We start from the raw sequence: 15353 nt of genomic DNA, 5'->3' as shown, positions 1-15353 counted from the left end.
ACCTTTTATTTGAGGGTATTTTAATACATATCTGTTTCACAATTTAGAAATGAAAGTACTTTATGTATCTAGTCCCCCCATTTGAAATAGTCATAATTATTCTGACCAATTCATTTATAATCTATTAAAGTAGTCCAAAGTTTAGTAGGTCGTCCGATATTCCTTGAAAAAAATGACTACATCAAGCCTGTGACTGCTATGATTGAGAAAGATCATGAATGAATCATGAATAATAATGAGTGAGAGAGTTACAGAGGCTACAACAAAACATGCTAACCTCTCACCATTACCAATTACAGAAGCCACAATAAAACATGCTAACCTCTCACCATTAACCTCAAATTGAAGGTGACATTCTGTACTGTCACCTAATATGAAACATTCTATCTCAAATCCAAAATGCTGGAGCATAACACCACATTTCAAACTGTAAGCTTCACTGTCCAAACACATATGGTGTGGACTATGTGCGCCTGGTAAACACATGTGGATCTGGTGAACAGTTATCACTTGTTGACCAACTACAGGAATACTGACCTCAGAGTCTCCAGTTTACAGTGGGGATTCCCCAGTCCAGCAGAGAGACGCTTCACTCCTGAATCCTTCAGGTCATTGTTAATCAGATCCAGCTCTCTCAGGTGTGAGGGGTTTGACTTCAGAGCTGAGACCAGAGAAGCACAGCCTTCCTCTGTGACTCCACAGCCTGACAGCCTGACAAAGAGATCATCATGACTTCACAAACACACTGTTAATTTAACGAGTAGTGTAGAAGGACAATAGCAGATGCATTTGGTTCATTCTCCCAAACAACATATAGATTCATCTTCCGTCTCCCAGAATTGTATTGTTAAATTGTTATACTGATGTGAACATCAATGCATTTATAAAAAATGTTTTTCAATATAATATTGTATACATATTATAACACCATTTTTTCTCTAAACTGAATATTGCTTCCTGATGATTAGTTCTTAAATGTCATTTTATGTACTCACAGAGCAGCTCTGGAGGCTTTGACCACTGGCAGCAGCCTCAGAAGACCTTCCTCTGATCTGGAGTATTTCTTCAGGTCAAACACATCCAGCTCCTTTTCTGAAGTCAGCAACACAAAGACCAGAGCTGACCACTGTGCAGGTGACAGTTTGTCTTCTGAGAGACTTCCTGATCTCAGGTAGCTTTGGATCTCCTCCACTAGAGAATGGTCATTCAGTTCATTCAGACAGTGGAAGAGATTGATGCACCTCTCTGGAGAAGGATTCGCCCTGATCTTCTCCTTTATGTACTTGACTGTTTCTTCATGGCTCTGTGAGCTGCTTCTTGTCTTTGTCAGTAGACCTTGTAAGTGCTTCAGATTGGACTCCAGTGAGAGGCCCAGAAGGAAGCGGAGGAAAAGGTCCAGGTTACCCGTCTCACTTTGTAAGGCTTTGTCCACAGCACTCTTGTAGAAAGTAACTTCAGGCTCGTCTTTTGTTTGCAGTTTGTCCATTAGATTCTCATTGTTGTTGATGAATGAGAGGAACACATATACTGCAGCCAGAAACTCCTGAATGCTCAGATGAACGAAACAGTACACCTTGTCCTGGTACAGAACACATTCCTCTTTAAAGAGCTGTGTGCACAATCCTGAGTACACTGAGGCTTCATTGACATCAATGCCAGCCTCTTTCAGGTCTTCTTCATAGAGTATCAGATTGCCATTCACAAGCTGTTGAAAAGCCAGTTTTCCCAGTGACAGAATGCTCTCTTTATTCCAGCGTGGACCTGTCTCTTCTTTCCCAAGATACTTTTCATTCTTCTGTTTGGTATGAAACACCACAAGGTGTGTGTACATCTCAGTCAGAGTCTTGGGCATCTCTTCTCTCTTATGTTTCAGCATGTGTTCAAGGACTGTTGCAGAAATCCAACAGAAGACTGGAATGTGGCACATGATGTGGAGGCTCCTTGATGTCTTTATGTGTGAGATGATTTTGCTGGCCAGGTCATCATCACTGAATCTCTTCCTGAAGTACTCTTCCTTCTGTGGGTCATTGAACCCTCGTACCTCTGTCACCTGGTCAACACATCCTGAAGGGATCTTATTGGCTGCTGCAGGTCGGGTAGTTATCCAGAGGAGAGCAGAGGGAAGCAGATTTCCCTTGATGAGATTTGTCAGCAGAACATCCACTGAGGTTGACTCTGTGACGTCCCAACAGATCTTGTTCTTCTGGAAGTCTAGGGGCAGTTGGCACTCATCCAGACCATCAAAGATGAACAGAACTTTGTACTTGTTGTAGTTGGAGATTCTTGATTGTTTGGTTTCCATTGAGAAGTGATTAAGAAGTTTAATGAAAGTGTGTTTGTCCTCTTTCATCAAATTCAGCTCCCGGAAAGGGATTGAAAATACAAATTGGACATCCTGATTTGCTTTTCCTTCAGCCCAGTCCAGAATGAACTTCTGCACAGAGACTGTTTTTCCAATGCCAGCGACTCCCTTTGTCAGCACAGTTCTGATAAGTTTGTCTTGTCCAGTTAAGGGTTTGAAGATGTCGTTACATTTGACTGCAGTCTCTGGTCTTGCTTGTTTCCTGGTTGTTGTCTCAATCTGTCTCAGCTCATGTTCATTATTGACCTCTCCTGTTCCACCCTCTGTGATGTAGAGCTCTGTGTAGATCTTATTGAGAAGTGTTGGGTTTCCTTGTTTAGCGATCCCCTCAAATACACATTGAAACTTCTTCTTTAGATTAGATTTGAGTTCACGTTGGCAAATCACAGCAAGCTCATCTGAATCTAGAAGAAACACAGAGGATATTAATATTACATCTGTTTTAATGTCAACAGTATTGTAGGACTGTTATAAAGTTTAAATTATATTAATTTATTCTCTTAACTGACTGTATAAATGTGTAAATGTTTTCATAATGCATTACAGACTGGTGAGACTGATTATATTATTATTGGTATTATTGATGGTATTATTAATGTTCTCTCTCTCTCTCTAAATCAATCACCACAACACATCCTGCTGCTACTTGATGAGGTCACTAGGTGTTGTGTTGAGGCTGCTACAATATCATTGAGTTACACAACTACTTTAGCTGTACTTTAGCTACAGCTTTTAAATGTTATAAAACATCATTCAACATGAGGCAGACAGATCTTACTTTTCTCCAGTGTGTCAGCAAGCTCCTTCTGGTTCATTTTCCTCAGGACGTGCAGTGTGATCTTCAGAGCCCCCTCTCTGGCACTGCTCTCCTGCTTCTGCTCTTCAGTGTCCACCACTTCCATATCCTGCTTCTGACTCTCAAAGCCTTCTGGGAGTTCTGGACTAAGAATCCTCTTGAACTTCTTCAGCTCGTTCTTCACAAATGTAATAATATTCTCTTCAAGCAACTGAAAAAGATCAAGTAAATAACTTAAGCAAGAGAAGAAATGCTTTCTCATTAACACATTAATGAATGATTGATAGATCATCTTTACTTGAGGTAAACAAAAACAAATGTACATAACAGGACCACATACACTGAGTATGGAGGCCAGGTCTGTTTGATGACTCTGGGAAGACTGACCACTGAGCATCTCTGACTCTGATCTCTCCCGTTGGTTTCTGTGGACAAAACATGAGATTACATCTCCTCTTCGAGGGACTACACACACACACACACACACACACACACACACACACACACACACACACACACACACACACACACACACACACGCAGTTATTAAAAAGTAAGAAACGTGCAAATAATAAAGGAAATAGTAACACAATAAAATAACAATGAGACTATAAGGAGTACAGTACTGAGTCAATGTGCAGGGGTACCAGGTAGTTGAGGTAATAATGAGACTATAAGGAGTACCAGTACTGAGTCAATGTGCAGGGGTACCAGGTAGTTGTGGTAATAATGAGGCTATAAGGAGTACCAGTACTGAGTCAATGTGCAGGGGTACCAGGTAGTTGAGGTAATAATGAGGCTATATGGAGTACCAGTACTGAGTCAATGTGCAGGGGTACCAGGTAGTTGAGGTAATAATGAGACTATATGGAGTACCAGTACTGAGTCAATGTGCAGGGGTACCAGGTAGTTGAGGTAATAATGAGACTATAAGGAGTACCAGTACTGAGTCAATGTGCAGGGGTACCAGGTAGTTGAGGTAATAATGAGACTATAAGGAGTACCTGTACTGAGTCAATGTGCAGGGGTACCAGGTAGGTGAGGTAATAATGCGGCTATAAGCAGTACCAGTACTGAGTCAATGTGCAGGGGTACCAGGTAGATGAGGTAATAATGAGGCTATAAGGAGTACCAGTACTGAGTCAATGTGCAGGGGTACCAGGTAGTTGAGGTAATAATGAGACTATAAGGAGTACCAGTACTGAGTCAATGTGCAGGGGTACCAGGTAGTTGAGGTAATTGAGGTAATATATACATGTAGGTAGGGGGAAATGTGACTAGGCAGTCAGGATAGAGATTACATCTCCTCATCCAGGGAGTACACACACACTTACACACACACACACACACACACACACACACACACACACACACACACACACACACACGGTGTCACGACTCCCACTGAAGGTGGCGCCCCCTCCTGCTCGGGTGGTGCTCGGCGGTCGTCATCACCGGCCTACTAGCTGCCACTGATTCCTTTTGTTTTCCCCCTTTCTGTTATTGTTTGCACCTGTCCTTAGTTGGGTTGATTAGCGGGGCTATATTAGCTAGTTGGCCCGCCTGTTCTTTGTGCCGGATTGTTTCTCTGTGTGTTGCTTCGTTACGCACTGTATGTATTTGGCGCTAGTGCGTGGTTTTGCGCTCTCTGTGTTTTGTCCCCTGTGTTTGGGGCACCTTGATTTTTTGTGTGCGCTCAGTTCGCTATTTGGGGTGGCTGGTGTTTTGCTGTATCGAGCATTAAAATCTATTACCCTTATCGCTGCTTCCTGCGTCTGATTCCTCTTCCACTACGCCCAAGCCTTACACACGGAGGGAATGTTGTGATTGTTAAATATTGTTTTAGGACTATGAAAATGGACAAAAGGATTAGCCTATGGATTATGAAAACAACAAAAATAAATGGGAAATGGGAGAGGAGAAATGACTAGAGACAGTGTTTAAATCACTGACCATGACCCATGAGTTCTTCTTACCTTTGTTCAGTAGAAAAGTCTCCCTCTCTAAAGAGTATAGGTAGATCCATAGACTGGTCACTCTTCATGGACACACAGCTGGGTACAGGGGAGGCTGGTCTCTCCTGCTTGATTGGGCTTCAACACAACAGAGACAAACATTACATCTCTCATCTACTCTGAGCTCAGATGGGGAAACATAAGAACAATTTCATTCCAAAACGCTATATATCACTTTTCAGAAATGTTGGTAAATTAGCTTTAATGTCTTAAAGACATTATGAAAGAGATTGGTGTGTTTTTTCGCTATCTAATCATGGCATGGGGTTGTTCACTGACAGATTATAAACAAATACATGTCTGTCAGTTGATGGTTTCTTTTCAGAGAGAAAATAATTTTTTTGCTAAACGCAAAATATCTGCCTCACTCTCAGATAAATAAGTAATACTGCTAGGTTTAACACAGTCAAATGTGACAAATAAATACATTTTTAATAAAGAACTGTGGAAATTATACACTTGTGAAATCAATATTTAAATACTTAAAAAGAATAATTCAATACTGTAATAATGAGATCTGTATGTAAAACATTTACATTTGACATTTTAGTCATTTAGCAGATGTTTCTATCCAGGGTCCGGTTTCCCAAAAGCATTTTAAGGCCAAGTTCATCATTAGAATCTTCGTAGGAGCATCGTTAAATCTCTGAGCTGTTTCAATAAAACATTGTTACTAAGGTTGACAACGCTCATAATCAAACACCTGCCTCAGACCACTAGAACAGCTGAGTAATCTATCTCCTGTCTCAGACCACTAGAACAGCTGAGTAATCTACCTCCTGTCTCAGACCACTAGAACAGCTGAGTAATCTACCTCCTGTCTCAGACCACTAGAACAGATGAGTAATCTACCTCCTGTCTCAGACCACTAGAACAGCTGAGTAATCTACCTCCTGTCACAGACCACTAGAACAGCTGAGTAATCTACCTCCTGCCTCAGACCATTTGAACAGCTGAGTAATCTACCTCCTGTCTCAGACCACTAGAACAGCAGAGTAATCTACCTCCTGTCTCAGACCACTAGAACAGCTGAGTAATCTACCTAATTTCTCAGACCACTAGAACAGTTGAGTGATCAACCTCCTGCCTCAGACAGCTAGAACAGCTGAGTAATCTACCTCCTCCCTCAGACCATTAGAACAGCTGAGTAATCTACCCTTTTTCTTAGACCACTAGAACAGCTGAGTAATCTACCTCCTGTCTCAGACCACTAGAACAGCTGAGTAATCTACCTCCTCCCTCAGACCACTAGAACAGCTGAGTAATCTACCTCCTGTCTCAGACCACTAGAACAGCTGAGTAATCTACCTCCTGTCTCAGACCACTAGAACAGCTGAGTAATCTACCTCCTGCCCCAGACCACTAGAACAGCTGAGTAATCTACCTCCTCCTTCAGGCCACTAGAACAGCTGAGTAATCTACCTCTCACCTCAGACCAGTAGAACAGCTGAGTAATCTACCTCCTGTCTCAGACCACTAGAACAGCTGAGTAATCAACCTCCTTTCTCAGAGATGAGATCCTCAGACCCCTTGTGAGACCATATGCTGGTGCGGTTGGCCCTGGGTTCCTCCTAATGCAAGACAATGCTAGACCTCATGTGGCTGGAGTGTGTCAGCAGTTCCTGCAAGAGGAAGGCATTGATGCTATGGACTGGCCCGCCCGTTCCCCAGACCTGAATCCAATTGAGCACATCTGGGACATCATGTCTCGCTCCATCCACCAACGCCACGTTGCACCACAGACTGTCCAGGAGTTGGTGGATGCTTTAGTCCAGGTCTGGGAGGAGATCCCACAGGAGACCATCCGCCACCTCATCAGGAGCATGCCCAGGCGTTGTAGGGAGGTCATACAGGGACGTGGAGGCCACACACACTACTGAGCCTCATTTTGACTTGTTTTAAGGACATTACATCAAAGTTGGATCAGCCTGTAGTGTGATTTTCCACTTTAATTTTGAGTGTGACTCCAAATCCAGACCTCCATGGGTTGATAAATTGGATTTCCATTGGTTATTTTTGTGTGATTTTGTTGTCAGCACATTCAACTATGTAAAGAAAAAAGTATTTAATAAGATTATTTCTTTCATTCAGATCTAGGATGTGTTGTTTAAGTGTTCCCTTTATTTTTTTGAGCAGTATATAATCACATGATTTATCCGTCTCTTTGTGACCGCCGATAAATTCAGGACAAAGTTGACTACAAATACAAAGTTTCCAATGTCTTTGCAATTGATTCAAACAAGGGACGTATAGAATGATGCTTAAAATGAAACCGAGATGACTGCCTTAAAATATAAACAGTAGGCTTTAGGCCTATTTCAATCATATTGAAATATATTCAGTTTTCAATATATTGAGTTTTATTTTGCTACTTGTAGACTACTGTCTGTAATTTGTCTCAATATACTTTATGATGAGATGCCTAAAGCTTTGCTGTGCCAAATCTGTGATTTAGTGCATTTTTATTGGGTAAGCATTAGAATAAGCCTCCTCAATATTTGCAGCCATAGGTGATAATATTTCTCTAGGTGCTGATCCATCATCAGTATTGTGCAAAAATTATAATGTTAAGGAATGATTTGAATGGAGAAAAACTGATCTGAGAGCAGAGCTCCCTTTCTTTCCATCCTATCAGTATTGATACATGCTCCACCAGACATGATACCTTGTAGTGCTGCTGATCCAGTTTCTACTGGTCTGACTGAGGATATGAACTCTGACCTGTTCACCGGACATGCTACCTTGTCCCGAACATGCTGTCTCCCTCCCCCCCCCACCCCGTCTCCCTCTCCTTCTCTCTCTCTACCATACATGCGGTCTCGACCTCCAATGCTCGACTATGAAAAGCCAACTGACATTTACTCCTGAGATGCTGACCGGTTGGACTCTCCATAACTACAGTGATTGTTATTTGACCCTGCTGGTCATCTATGAACAATTGAAAATCTTGTAGAAAGATCTGGCATTAATAGACATATACTGTTATAATCTCCCCACGGCACAGCCAGAAGAGGACTGGCCACCCCTCAGAGTCTGGTTCCTCTCTAGGTTTCTTCCTAGGTTCTAGCCTTTCTAGGGAGTTTTTCCTAGCCACCATGCTTCCACATCTGCATTGCTTGCTGTTTGGGGTTTTAGACTGTGTTTCTATATAAGCACTTTGTGACAACTGCTTATGTAAAGAATGTCTTCTGGAAATGCATATGAAGCAGACCAGGCCAGGGTTTGGGGTTTGACAAGTCAATGAAAGAGGTAAAAATTAATTCCATAGTTGTTCATTTTGAAAATGTTATGTCTTAAGTAGTTTAACTTGAGGTAATAATGAGACTATAAGGAGTACCAGTACTGAGTCAATGTGCAGGGGTACCAGGTAGTTGAGGTAATAATGAGACTATAAGGAGTACCAGTACTGAGTCAATGTGCAGGGGTACCAGGTAGTTGAGGTAATATTGAGACTATAAGGAGTACCAGTACTGAGTCAATGTGCAGGGGTACCAGGTAGTTGAGGTAATATGTACATGTAGGTCGGGGTAAAAGTGACTAGGCAATCAGGATTAAGATTACATCTCCTCATCCAGGGAGCACACACACACACACACACACACACACACACACACACACACACACACACACACACACACACACACACACACACACACACACACGGAATAAATGTTGTGTTTGTTTAATATTGTTTTAGGAGTATGAAAATGGACAAAAGGATTAGCCTATGGATTATGAAAACAACGAAAATAAATGGGAAAATGGGAGAGGAGAAATGACTAGAGTGTTCTTTATCTCACTGACCATGACCCATGAGTTCTTCTTACCTTTGTTCAGTAGAAAAGTCTCCCTCTCTAAAGAGTATAGGTAGATCCATAGACTGGTCACTCTTCATGGACACACAGCTGGGTACAGGGGAGGCTGGTCTCTCCTGCTTGATTGGGCTTCAACACAACAGAGACAAACATTACATCTCTCATCTACTCTGAGCTCAGATGGGAAACATAAGAAGAGTTTCATTCCAAAAAGCTATATATCACTTTTTAGAAATGTTCGTAAATGAGCTTTTATTGTTTAAAGAAATTATCAAATAAATGGTTTCTCATGATCTAATTATGGGTTGTTCAATGTCTTTCTTTGTAGTCTATCACTCTATGGTCTCATTTCAGAGAGACACATTTTTTTTTGTGCAAAATGCTATATACAGTGTCTGACTCACTCTCAGAGAAATCAGTAGTACTGCTAGGTTTTATACAGTCAAACGTGACCGACCGGCTCGATTCGGTCTTATGTAGAAACATTTGAAATGGTGTTTCTCACATTGGGTAAAAGTAGAGACTCAGGGCTAGAAAATGGTATATCATACACTACAGTTGAGGAACAATGGGAAAGTAATTCTGCTCTGAAAGATGATAAACTTGTAACCTCATTTTTGAGAAAATTGCCTTTTAATGTTTTGCTACCTTCTGGAGAGCTCTTCTTTGTGTACAGGGCTGTTACTTTGGCAGATAATGTCACCCATCTAAATAAATATATATATTTTTAAATAATAACTAAATGTAAGATGTTTCTGGTTTATGTCAGTTTAATTGTTTGTTATGCAATAAATTGTTATTTTATGGATGTAAGTGGTAAAATCAACTAGAAAATGTTATATTTTTCAATTCTAAGTAATGTACTTTAGTAAAGAATTACACTTTATTCAGTACTACTGCAGTTGCTAAATAATTCCAATAGATGGCAGCATAAGACCACAAATTAAATTTCAGAAGATTAGTTTTGTTCTGTCCCTGGATACACCACCACTCCCACGACTTTAGTCGAGAAAAACATATTTTTGTCAAATTCATAAACCAGCATCGACCCACTCTGCCTTCTCGCACAAGTAGTGAAGTCAGCCTCATCAAAAAGCTTGTGCCGTCACTCTACCTTCTCGCGCAAATGAGTGTCATGTTGAGGTAAATTTGCTAACCGGGAGGGTTGCATGATGTAATTTATTGGCGGGCTGGAAGATGCACTCTTGTCTTTTCAATTCGGAGGTTGTTTAATTTGATTTAGTTTGATTTATAGGGGTCCAGATTTTGCAGCTCTTTCAGAACATCAGCTATCTGGATTTGGGTGAAGGAGAAATGGGGAGGGGCTTGTGCAAGTTGCTGCGGGGAGTGCAGAGCTGTTGGCCGGGGTAGGGGTAGCCAGGTGAAAAGCATGGCCAGCCATAGAAAAATGCTTATTGAAATTCTCGACTATCGTAGATTTATCGGTGGTGACAGTGTTACCTAGCCTCAGTGCAGTTGGCAGCTGGGAGGAGGTGCTTTTATTCTCCATGGGCTTTACAGTGTCCCAAAACTTTGGGAAATTTGTGCTACAGGATGCAAATTTCTGTTTGAAAAAGCTAGCCTTAGCTTTCCTAACTGACTTTATGTATTGGTTCCTGACTTCCCTGAAAAGTTGCATATAGCGGGGGCTACTCGATGCTAATGCAATACGCCACAGGATGTTTTTATGATGATCAAGGCAAGTCTCAAGTGATCCATGGGCTATATCTGTTCTTAGTTCTACATTTTTTTAATGGGGCATGCATATTTAAGATGGTGAAGAAAGCACTTTTAAAGAATAACCAGGCATCCTCTACTGACGGGATGAGGTCAATATCCTTCCAGGATATCCGGGCCAGGTCGACTAGAAAGGCCTGCTCGCAGAAGTGTTTTAGGGAGCGTTTGACAGTGATGAGGGGTGGTCGTTTGATCGCAGACCCATAGCAGATGCAGGCAATGAGGCAGTGATCCCTGAGATCCTGATTAAATACAGCAGAGGTGTATTTGGAGGGCAAGTTGGTCAGGATAATATCTATGAGGGTGCCCATGTTTACAGATTTAGGGTTGTACCTGCTAGGTTCCTTGATCATTTGTGTGAGATTGAGGGCATCTAGCTTAGATTGTAGGATGGCTGGGGTGTTAAGCATATCCCAGTTTAGGTCACCTAACAGTACGAACTCTGAAGATAGATGGGGGCAATCAATTAACATATGGTGTCCAGGGCACAGCTGGTGGCTGAGGGGGGTCTATAGCAAGCGGCAACAGTGAGAGACATTTCTGGAGAGTTGGATTTTTAAAAGTAGAACCTCGAACTGTTTGGGCACAGACCTGGATGGCATGACAGAACTCTGCAGCATATCTCTGCAGTAGATTGAAACTCTGCCCCCTTTGGCAGTTCTATCTTGACAGAAAATGTTGTAGTTGAGGATGGAAATTTCTGAATTTTGGTGGCCTTCCTAAGCCAGAATCTAGACACAGCTAGGACATCAGGGTTGGCAGAGTGTGCTAAAGCAGTGAATAAGACAAACTTAGGGAGGAGACTTCTGATGTTAACATGCATGAAACCAAGGCTTTTACGGTTACAGAAGTCAACAAATGAAAGCGCCTGGGGAATAGGTGTAGTATTGGGGGCTACAGGGCCTGGGTTACCTCTACATCACCAGAGGAACAGAGGAGGTGTAGGATAATGGTACGGCTAAAGGCTATTAGAACTGGTCATCTAGTGCGTTGGGAACAGAGAATAAAAGGAGCAGATTTCGGGGTGTGGTAGAATAGATTCAATGCATAATGTACAGTATGGTAGGATGTGAGTACAGTTGAGGTAAACCTAGGCATTGAGTGATGCAGAGAGAGGATGCATCTCTGGAGACACCTGTTAAGCCAGGTTAGGTCTCTGCATGTGTGGGGGTGGGACAAAAGAGCTCTCTAAGGCATGTTGAGCGGGACTGGGGGCTCTACAGTGAAATAAAGCAATCAGAACTAACCGAAACAGCAGTAGACAAGGCATATTGACATTAGAGAGAGGCATAAAGCAATCACAGGTGTTGATCAGGAGAGCTAAGACAACAACGGGTAAGTGGCGATGAATGGGCTGAAAGGGTCAGTTAGGTACACACAGAACCTGAGATCGAGATAAGCAAAATTAGGTAACGTGTTGGTGAACAATCCAGCATGCATCAGCTGTGTAGCCGAGTGATCATAGGGTCCAATGAGCAGCAATAGGTGAGTCAGGGAACCGTTCGGTAGTCGCTACTATGCTAGGCGAGCGGGAGACACGGCGTTCAGAAAGCTAGCGGGCCGGGGCTGGCAGACGGAAAAGCCTGTTGAAACCACATTGGACGATTTCTTCGGCAGACCAGTCGTGATGGATCGGCGGGGCTCCGTGTCGACAATAAAGGGTCAAGGCCAATTGGCAAATGAGGTGTTGTAGTCCAGGAATTAGCTGGTAATTCTTCGTCGGCTAGCCGGGAGATGGGCCTAGCTCGAGGCTAGCTCAAGGCTAACTGGTGCTTGCTTCGGGACAGAGTCGTTAGCCAACAATAGCCACTCGGTAGCAGCTAGCTAGCTGCTACCGAGTGGCTATTGGTCCAGAGCTTGCGGCAGGAATCCGGTGATGTGGTAGAGAAAAGCTGGTGTCCGAGCTAAAGGTGAAGACCGCTAGCAGTGGCTGACAATGACTAGTAGCTAGTTAGCTGGCTAGCTTCTGATGGAGGCTCCAGTTATAAAGTATAAAAATAGCAGATCCGTACCACATTGGGTGAGGCGGTTGCAGGAAAGTATATTTAGTTCGTAGATGGAAAGTGAGATTAAAATATTTACGGAAAAAAACAAAGAAACTATTTACAAGGGACAAGACAAGCACAAGTCTGACTGCTATGCCATCTTGGAGAACAATACCTAGGGTTAGGGCAAAAATACCTAGGGTTAGAGTTTAACATCTGCTGATGTTAAAAGGGCTTTATAAATACATTTAATTGATTGATTGATAGGTTTAAGGTTTTTAAGGTAAAAAACAATATTGGTTTATAGATCTCTTGCTCCTCCCTGTGGCCTTCTGTGGGTACCACATAACTCATTCACGACACCTGCCAGGCTCATAATCTGAGGTAGCAACTGCGTCAGATCTACAAATCAATGAGCTAGACCTATCCATTTGGTTTGCAACTCAGTGTAGCATTCATTCAATTCAATGCCTACGAACGAAAATGTTGATGCATATCAATTTACCCAGCAGCCATTTATAAAAAACAGCAGCAATTTTTAGAACATAAAAAAATATTAAAAAAGAAAATGTCTTCCGGCTGATTAAATCAGCCACATCTTGAAAAAGAGGACATGGAAATGCTTTTTGTTTAGGTTGAACACCTTTTTCTGAGAACAAGTATGGGCTCCCAAGTGGTGCAGCAGTCTAAGGCACTGAATCTCAGTGCTAGAGGCATCACTACAGACACCCTGGTTCAATTCCAGGCTGTATCACAACTGGCTGTGATTGGGAGTCCCACAGAGTCATTTGACTTTGTCTGGTGTAGGCCGTCATTGTAAATAAGAATTAGTTCTTAGCTGGCTTGCCTGGTTAAATAAAAGTAAACAAATAATTTACAAAAATCAACATGACCAGAAAATGTTTGATGGCTTTGTGCCAGCCATTGCTAGCACTGTGGGTCATCACAACCTGTGAACAGTGAGTGTGCTCACAAAGTAGCCATAACCCTGTTAGAATAATAAGTTACCTGAGGTCAGTGTTCACGGTTAATGCCGGCAGGTCTCAGTGATAACAATAGCAAAGACGGCATTGTGATGCAGAACAATCAGCTGGGAATAGAATGTTCAAAGGTGAGTTGGTGCCATGTGCGCAATAGAAATAATACGAGCTGGCAGGTTGAAAAATACCATAAAATAAGGCCTGTTTTTCACAATTACTAAATAACTAGGGCCATTATGTAGTAATATTATGTAACTGGGCTCCATGGCGGATGCAATGAACTAGTATTCATCAGAAAAAAAACATGGTTAAAAATGTAATGTGTCCAGTCTACTTCATTTGCCCTGAAAATAACATTCAGAAGTTTGGTCCTTGGACACAGAGGGGTTAAACACTAAAGTTACTGTCCATCTAGTGAAGAGAGGAGAACCGGACAGAGGTACCCAGCATCCGTCAACGAGAGAGGGAGAAGCCCTCCACGGGATATAACAGGTGGAAGAAACAACCGGGGAGCTCCATCGGTCAACAAAAAAATACAGGCGGCCGGTGATGATGTAGTGGTAGCTAGGCTAAACTCGGATACTGCTGGTAGAGTAGCTAGCTAGCTTACCAAGCTGTACCAACTTGCTTGGCTAGCTAGCAGGTCGTTCGTCTGTCCCTCGTCTCGATGAATCCGGTGAACCACAAAATGAAACAAGGATAGAGAGTGAAAATGATCTGGCAACACTCCTACTGTCCCTGACCATTAAGCAAAAAGCTAATTGAACAATAAACTTTGGCGTTTCAACACTATAACAAACTCCTTCGTTATTCCCCAAGATCACCTCAGCCCACTCTGCGCGTAACCGGACAATATCCTTGGCGCCACACCATACGGGGACGAGGACAGTTCTGTACGTGGACGCGGACAGTTCTGTACGGGAGTGCGGGCAGTTCCAGAACGCGGACATGAGCAGTGCAACACAATCAACTAAACCCAGTCTATACAGTGGGTTACATCAGTAATATTCATTTTGTATTATTATGTTAAACATTCTACATTTTTTTTTACAACAATATTTTGAGATCTGGGCCCATATCCACAAAGCGTCTCAGAGTAGAAAATTGGTCATATAAGTGCTGAGAATAAAGACATTTTACACTTATGGGTATAAATTAAAGCTATGCATGAAGTCTTTAGTCCCACCTAGTCGGCAGATATTTAGGACACCTTGTGAGCTGTCCTAAGTAGTTAAGAGTTAACAGCAGGTGTCTTGATAATACTATAGAATAATGCAGTGAGTCAGTGGTTCCTGCTCCACATGTAAATGCTTTGCAGTAGTTAAAAATAATGTTTGATATTTCTATATGATCAATCCATTAATAATATAGACCAACATGCAACATTATGTCTTGTGCTTTTGGCAATGATTTATGTATAATAATTATGTATAAAAAGTGATACAATGTATGTCTGCATAGTGTTATGTTTTCATTTTGGCAGATTAGTTCATGCTTATTTCTGAAGATTAACTCAGGTTTTCGCCCAGCGGCTAAGGAGTTGGAGCTGTGGCAGGAGTTGGACCTGTGGTCGTAAGGTGACTGGTTCGAATCTCGGGCGCTGGAAAAAACTGGCGGAAATGATCTGACCACTGGAGGGCTGCTGGGTTCACATCCTCAAAAC

At 42.2% G+C, this 15353-nt stretch overlaps 1 protein-coding gene across 1 annotated transcript; it reads right to left on the bottom strand.

Annotated features, from left to right (window-relative positions):
- Positions 1-932: 932 nt before the first annotated feature.
- LOC123741335 (NLR family CARD domain-containing protein 3-like) lies at positions 933-9083 on the bottom strand. The gene is made up of 4 exons (XM_045714194.1): positions 9001-9083; positions 3499-3583; positions 3141-3369; positions 933-2766 (listed from the first exon to the last, which is right to left on the bottom strand). The coding sequence occupies exons 1-4, from the start codon at positions 9066-9068 to the stop codon at positions 992-994; spliced, it is 2157 nt and encodes a 718-aa protein (XP_045570150.1). The 5' UTR covers positions 9069-9083; the 3' UTR covers positions 933-991.
- Between the last annotated feature and the right edge of the window lie 6270 nt (positions 9084-15353).

The sequence above is a fragment of the Salmo salar genome, unplaced genomic scaffold, assembly GCF_905237065.1.
Source record: "Salmo salar unplaced genomic scaffold, Ssal_v3.1, whole genome shotgun sequence".
In the NCBI taxonomy this organism is placed as follows: domain Eukaryota; kingdom Metazoa; phylum Chordata; class Actinopteri; order Salmoniformes; family Salmonidae; genus Salmo; species Salmo salar.
The sequence above is the reverse complement of the archived record's forward strand: the minus strand, read 5'-3'. Positions and strand labels throughout refer to the sequence as shown.

Coding starts and splice junctions, on each gene's coding strand:
- LOC123741335 (XM_045714194.1), bottom strand. CDS start 9,068: ATGAAGAGTGACCAGTCTATGGATCTACCTATACTCTTTAGAGAGGGA. Junction 3,584..9,000: donor GACTTTTCTACTGAACAAAG/GTAAGAAGAACT, acceptor TTTTGTCCACAG/AAACCAACGGGAGAGATCAG. Junction 3,370..3,498: donor ACCTGGCCTCCATACTCAGT/GTATGTGGTCCT, acceptor GATCTTTTTCAG/TTGCTTGAAGAGAATATTAT.